This window comes from Pseudochaenichthys georgianus, chromosome 7, assembly GCF_902827115.2.
Source record: "Pseudochaenichthys georgianus chromosome 7, fPseGeo1.2, whole genome shotgun sequence".
Lineage (NCBI taxonomy): Eukaryota > Metazoa > Chordata > Actinopteri > Perciformes > Channichthyidae > Pseudochaenichthys > Pseudochaenichthys georgianus.
In genome coordinates, this window is record NC_047509.1 from 23,675,996 (window position 1) to 23,682,718 (window position 6,723).

Genomic DNA, 6,723 nt, shown 5'->3' on the forward strand with positions numbered 1-6,723 from the left:
TTGTATTGTATACCTTCCTTTTCCCCTTTTGAGCTAATGGTTTGAACTTTCTATTCTCTTGGGTCTTGTATGACTATTTTTAAATACTTTTATATGGAGTGTTTTTCTTTGCACTTTGTCTCAATACTTCTCATGTTTTATGTAAAGCTCTTTTAATTTACTTTTAGCTAAATGTGTTAACTAAACTTGCCTTGCCTAGATCAGGTACATCCAGTACTTTTCAGAAGTTTATAACAATGGCAATCAAGAGAAGGTATAAAAGAAATAGCCAAACAAGGTATCAACAAAATAATACAACTAGACATCCTTTAACCTTAAAATGCCATGGGAAGTGTTTGTTCAACACAGGCATCATATAATGATAAGACATTCACATTTTGCACAACAAATAGTTGGTATTGTAACAAAAATAGGTAAGTAAATTAATAGAAAGAAACAAATCTGACCTGTACGGTGACTTTTCTCCAGAAGATGGCAGTGGAGCAACACTAACTCAGGACGCTGCCTTTCCACCTCAGAGAAGAAGACACCACCGCGGTTCCGTGTTCGAAACAGGCGAGAACTGCAGTCCGCATCTGACAGCTTTAAGTTTGAAGAAAGAAGAAAAATCCGTTTCTCTATATAAAGCCTAGAATGACAGATAGGAAACCGTGTAGGGTGTGCAATTTCACACGGCAGAAATCATACGGGTTGGTAGTTCCCTCCTTAGATGAGCTGAAGACAAAAGGTAAGTTAGAATGGCTATAATTTGTTAACATGTCTAAAGGGTGACTATCATATCTGGCTCCTATTAACAAAAACTGTTTTATACTATACATATTTAAGAGAATACTCACAATAAGTCTATAAAGCGGTCACAATAACTTCATTTGTTCTATATTTTACTAAACTGAATTGTGCCATCTTATACACAAATGTTATGATGTAAAATGATTGTCAGCACTGTTTCGGCTAACATTGCCGCCATTTGGATTTTGCTGCAGTTTAGTCTTGCTAATCTGTCAGCATAAAGAACGAGCTGAGTAGAGCAACATCGTGTTGAAACTTGCAGGAACTAAACATGAAAAAGTCAGGCAAGACCTCCCTCCTGTTCTCTCATTCCTGGAACACTAGTCAGCAGGCGTTGCCCATAGCTATTCCATAGCTATGGGCCATCCTTTACACTCTGATAAACCTAAAATACAGGCTCTGTCACAAGTGCTGTCTTTTTTTTAAAAACTATCTACTATCTTTAAATCCTGTTACTCCAGGAGACACAAAACCTGACCCTTTGTACACATGCCAATGAAATGTGTTGTTACAGGCATTTTGTTAGAGAGCACATACCAGAGGATAGTAGGCTACAGTTAAACACAAAATAAAACTGCTCACTGTTGCTCTATTAAACTGTGGTTAATGAATCAAGTAAATGGTTTCAGTTTTACTTTCACCACAAAGATGCTTCACATGTGATTTCCAAAGTTACAGACTCAGTGGGGACTGTAACTTATTCTACCAGAGCCATGTTTAGCAACCCCATTGCTGAATTATCGATTGTTCAGTAACAAAGAATATACAAACAAGTAAAAAGGGCCTCATGTTGGATTGGAGTAAACAGCACAATCAGCAGTGATTGTGCTGTGATAAAAGAAGAGGTGACAGCTTAGACGGATTCAGTTGTTTGTCGAAGTGGTCGGTATTTGCTTGAATCCTCTGATAGTAATTTGCTGTGCGATGGTGTGTTTGTTGTTACTGCCTGAAATATTTAGCTTAGCTAGAACGTAGTTGTCCTGATTGTTTTGCTGTTATGTAGGCTATGGCTAAAGTGTATCAAAGTTCTCAGCACTTGTGATAAAGGATATTCACAAAAAAACTTTAATATCTGCTCTTTCCACAGGAAGTGAGTCTCTTGGGTTCAGCCCCGCTGGGCCGGTCTCAGTCGTCCTAGAAGATGATGGGACAATAGTAGAGGATCAGGCCTACTTTCTGTGTTTACCTTTAAACACAAAGTTCATGCTATTGCATGAAAGAGAGACATGGTCTCCAGTTCGCAGGAGTAAGCTTTTTACTTCCTTCTGAGATTTGTCACAGTGAACTAATTCCTATAATTTTACAACGAAATGCACATCCCTGTGTTCTAATCGACTTTTCATTATAGTGGATGGTGGCACGGCCTGGATGGCCAGGGATTCTTTGGTGCTGGATGCCGATACTGTGGACGCCTCCAGTGCTATAGCACCCTGGTGGAGCCTGGCTCAGCAGCTGAAGCAGGACCTTTCCAGCATCATCCTCATGTCTGAGGCCGAATTACAGGTGCTAGCATTATTACTCTGTTTATAAAAAGCTGAAATATGCCTTATGACAGGCATCTCCTTCTTTCCATCTTTAATCGATTGTGTTCCTGTTTAATATCTGCAACACACCCATATAACATGTGCACTTTAAAACTGAATTCAATCTTTATAAAAAAATAAGTAAAAATAAAACATTTTGGAGGATTTGATCGGCTTAACTTTCACATGTTCTGTTCTCTTCCTCCTTGTTTTGTTCTGCTTTTTGTTGTTGCTGTGAAGCACCACATAGACCAACTGTATTGTTCTTTATCAAAGTTAAAGTATTGTATTGCTTTGTTTCACCTGATGTTCCAGACCTTAGTGGATGCCCCATGCCCCGAGCTAGCCTCTGCTCTGGGCTTCAAAGAAAAGAAGGCCGAGGACCTTCAGCAGACACTGCAGGGTGTTTTGGACCGACGGGAGGAGGAGAGGCAGTCCAAAGAGTTGCTCCAGCTCTACCTTAAAGCTGCGGAGAAAGAAGAAGGACAGCAGGAAGCGTCAAGCCAGGCTAGCCAGGAAGGTAAGGCTGTGTCATTGGGGGTGGTTTTCATTTTTACAATATGGAATTTATTTTAAAAACTATTGTATTATAATATAATTCCTGGTTAAACCCTTTTATACTGTGACTTTCTCATGCTGTGTGATGAGTTGTCTATGTATTTCACAGTTTCGTTAATGAAGAGTATTTCCCAGTTTCGTTAATGAAGAGTGTTTCACAGCAATAGTGGTTCGAGGAAAAGCTATCATTTTCATTGTATTCAAGCCCCTAAGACCAAATAGTTAAAGGTGGGGTAGGTAAGTTTCAGAAACCGGCTCGAGTGCACTCAAATTTGAAAGTACACAGCCGAAAAGAATCCGCCCCTTCCTTCAGACTTCCTTACAGAGCACCTCCTCCAACACACATGAACGCGCACATGACGTCAGCAGACTGGTGAAAGTGGCCGCCTGTTGCTGGCGAGTCATTGAAGTACTGCTGCAATGCACGCCCAATGAGGGCAAGAGATACATTTGTGCGTGCACAAGATGGAAGGCTGACAGACAGGGCGGCCCGGCTAAACGGATTGGTTGTACTTTTTACATTATCACGGCTTCCACAGATGACATTTTTTTATGGATTTTTTGTCAAAGCACTTAAGATATTCATTGCTATCGGGATGTTAAGAGCATTCCATGGAATATAACAAAAATTGTATCTCAAGCCGGTTTCTCAAACTTACCTACCCGACCTTTAAGATAATTAATGAAAAATGTTTTTCATTGTTGTTATTTATTTCGGAGCAGAGTTTATTTTGTCAGATGCATCTTTGTATTTAGATGGCTTATAAGATAAGAGCTATGCCTTTGCCTTATAGCCACTAGGTGGAACCATTGTTGCTGCTAAATAATCCCACCTCTCAAAGAGATTTATTCAAAAAATGTCCTTATACAACAAATGATCCTGAAGGAGAATCCATTTTAATGTGTCAGGGGCTGTAGAAGTGGAGGTGGATGGGATGGAGGTGGACTCTGCATCCGGATTCATATCCAGGACACTGATGGTCCTGAAAGGAAAAACAAGCCCAGAGACCAGACTCTCCACTGAGGATCTGCAGGTAATGATCTCAGAGACTCAACACTTCTACAGTGTGTGCTTTAACATGCCTTAATAAGTGTCTTGCTGTGAAATGATGAAGAAATTACGGAAAGCTGCAAGTCCTGACACAACACATTCATACTTTATAAGTGACTCTGTCTTAAAGTCTTAAAGTCTTAAAGGGCATTCACTTGAACTAAAATGCTAAGCAAAGATTTTGTCAACCCCCATTTGAATACATAAAGAAAGCTAAATATTAGAAGCACCTTTCACTGATATAGAGTTCAGTGCACAAACACCACTAACTACTCCCTCGGCTCTACTCTCACAGTGTCAACAAAAACTGAACATTATAAGAGTCACAAAGGATAGGATTTATTACAGGGATGTCTGATTGGATTGCATTATCTTTCTATATGTATCTACAAATGAAGCCTCCTAATGTGTTTTTTAGATGGTAGTTACCAGAAGGGTAGAAGTGATGGAGCAGGTGCTGGGCTGGGACAGAACGAGGACTTCCGCGCTGCTGCAGGCCTGCGAGGCAGAGCTGACCGGACGTCTCCAGCAGGTTCAGGCCGTGCAGTCTATCAGGAGCAACGCACAGCTGGACAGCGGTGTGCACAGCGCGGAGGAAGCTGCAGAAACGCCACCCCAAGGCAGCAACTAGGCCGAGGCTTCACCTGAGAAGAGACTGATAAGAATTTACACTACCTGCCTCAGGGTCAGAAGAATGGGATATTTCTCATAGTATCCATAATGCTGGAAACCATAAATATTAATGATGTTGACATTTGCTTTACTTTGTGAAAACTTGCAAACCTCAAGCAGAAGCAGCACAGTCATTTGCACAAGCAATGTTCATCAAAGAGATGCTAGCGCTAACCACTGGCTTCACCTCTCTATTTACTCCCTATTGTGATTAGTGTCATGCTGTGAAATTAATCACAGGTCAACATATCCATGACCAAGTCAAAGCTAGTTTAGCTTAGCATAAGGACTGGAAACAGGGAAATAGCTTGCCTGGCTCCATCCAAAGGTAAGCAATTAAAGCTACGAGCACCATGTAAGCTCATTTTTAACATATTAGTTCAGTCCCTGCTCGATGCCTTGCAATCTCATTGCGGTGACAATACTCCTGGAAACAACTGCGGGTGAACAGCAAGAAATAGCCCTGCAAATATTGCCCCATTGTCTGATTGTTTGATTTAACAATTGAGATATCACATGTTAAGTAATGAGCTTTAAGGGGTGCTAGTAGGCAGATTGTGTTAACTTCAGAGCCAGGCTAGCTCTTTCCTCCTGTTCTAAGTCATTATGATAAACTCTGCTTATGCCAGCTACTTTTTAAGTGGATAGGCATGAGGGTCAAATCAAACTTCTCATATAACTTGATGAATGTGTATCTCCCAAGATTTGGAATTATACCATGGAATCAGCTTTCCAGTATAATTGTTTACATTCTGCTCTCTCTTAAAAACCAATTCAGCAAATTGTACACTGCATTTTATTTTAAAAGGCTAAATATGTGTAAGAAATGTACTTACTTTTGCTAGAGAAACCCTGTGGAACTCCAGTTTATGGTACATAAATATATTATTTTGTGTCTGTTAGAAATAGTTTTATGTTCTATCATTGAATTGTCATTTACATCTTAATTATAAAGGATATTTTTGACATTCAGAGTAGCAGTGCGTTCCTAGTTACATGAGCTGGGAGCCAGACGGGCCCTCCATTTTAAAGACACCTGCAGTCAAATCTTAGAATAAAAGAATTTCGAAATTGTGGTGGAAATACTTAGATAACAGGTATCCCTATTCAGGATTTAGGGAACATACACCGTTTTATGAATATGCACTTATGCCTAAATGTGGTACTTCCTTTTTCCAATTTGTACCACATTCTTCATGTATGTGCACCTTAGTTTGAAATGTCATTCATATGTGAGCAAACTCACCATGAATGCTACATTTGATCAAAATATGGTGAGCTCAGGAACTCTTTACCCTTGAAGGTACAATACCAAAGTAACTTGTACATTACAGTGCAGACAAGCGTTTCTGGCAGAAAACCAAATATATTTTTGATAAAAGCTCAGTTTTAATCGTGAAAAAGTAGGACAAGATGTGAGATGATATTACTTCATACATGAAAGCTTCACTGAACACATGGGTACAATGGCTTCGTCCCATAGAACCAATATTTCTGGATGAGAGCTCATTTAAGACCTACTGTACTGGCTGTGTGGTGTAAGATGGTGTGTGCAGGTCTTTGTGACTCATAGGCCCTGTAGAATATAGCCTTTGTCATGCCTGTCATTTCATCAGAGCTCTCTTGAACAATGAGCACACATGAGGCGGAAGGATCATCTTTGTTGTGTCGTTGTGAGATTAAGATGTCATCACCAGCTTGTACTTTAGCATAAAATAAAGAGGAAAGTAGTGCATTCACATCAAGGTCTGTCATTTATTAAGCCGTCACTCTGTTTTGCAACCCTGTAAGAATTGATAAGTGTCAGTTGGCCAACACATTCCGACTTTCTATTTATTTTAAACATGCAAATATTGGAATGTAAGTTTCATGAGTGTACATTATGTGATTTAAGGTGCCTTTTATAAACATGTTGATGAATGGTGGTTGGAGGGATTTTCTAAAATAAAATTTGACAGTGCTTTCATAATTTATTATTAAATTCATGCCAATTTATGCACTGAAAATTCTCATGCACAAAAATCTGTTTATGTATTCATCCTTTATTTAACCATTAAGTTCCTATTGAGATAATATCTCAGGGTTCGTACGGTCATTGAAAACCTGGAAAAGTCATGGAAATTCAAAATG

The 6,723-nt window shown here is 39.5% G+C and overlaps 1 protein-coding gene across 1 annotated transcript; it reads left to right on the top strand.

The window, feature by feature from the left end:
- Positions 1–498: 498 nt before the first annotated feature.
- On the top strand, positions 499–6,486 carry dffa (DNA fragmentation factor, alpha polypeptide). Its single transcript, XM_034087991.2, has 6 exons — positions 499–727; positions 1,877–2,035; positions 2,138–2,292; positions 2,628–2,832; positions 3,780–3,904; positions 4,340–6,486. The coding sequence occupies exons 1-6, from the start codon at positions 634–636 to the stop codon at positions 4,550–4,552; spliced, it is 951 nt and encodes a 316-aa protein (XP_033943882.1). The 5' UTR covers positions 499–633; the 3' UTR covers positions 4,553–6,486.
- Positions 6,487–6,723: the final 237 nt, after the last annotated feature.

Coding starts and splice junctions, on each gene's coding strand:
- dffa (XM_034087991.2), top strand. CDS start 634: ATGACAGATAGGAAACCGTGTAGGGTGTGCAATTTCACACGGCAGAAA. Junction 2,036..2,137: donor ATGGTCTCCAGTTCGCAGGA/GTAAGCTTTTTA, acceptor TTTTCATTATAG/TGGATGGTGGCACGGCCTGG. Junction 2,293..2,627: donor TGTCTGAGGCCGAATTACAG/GTGCTAGCATTA, acceptor CTGATGTTCCAG/ACCTTAGTGGATGCCCCATG.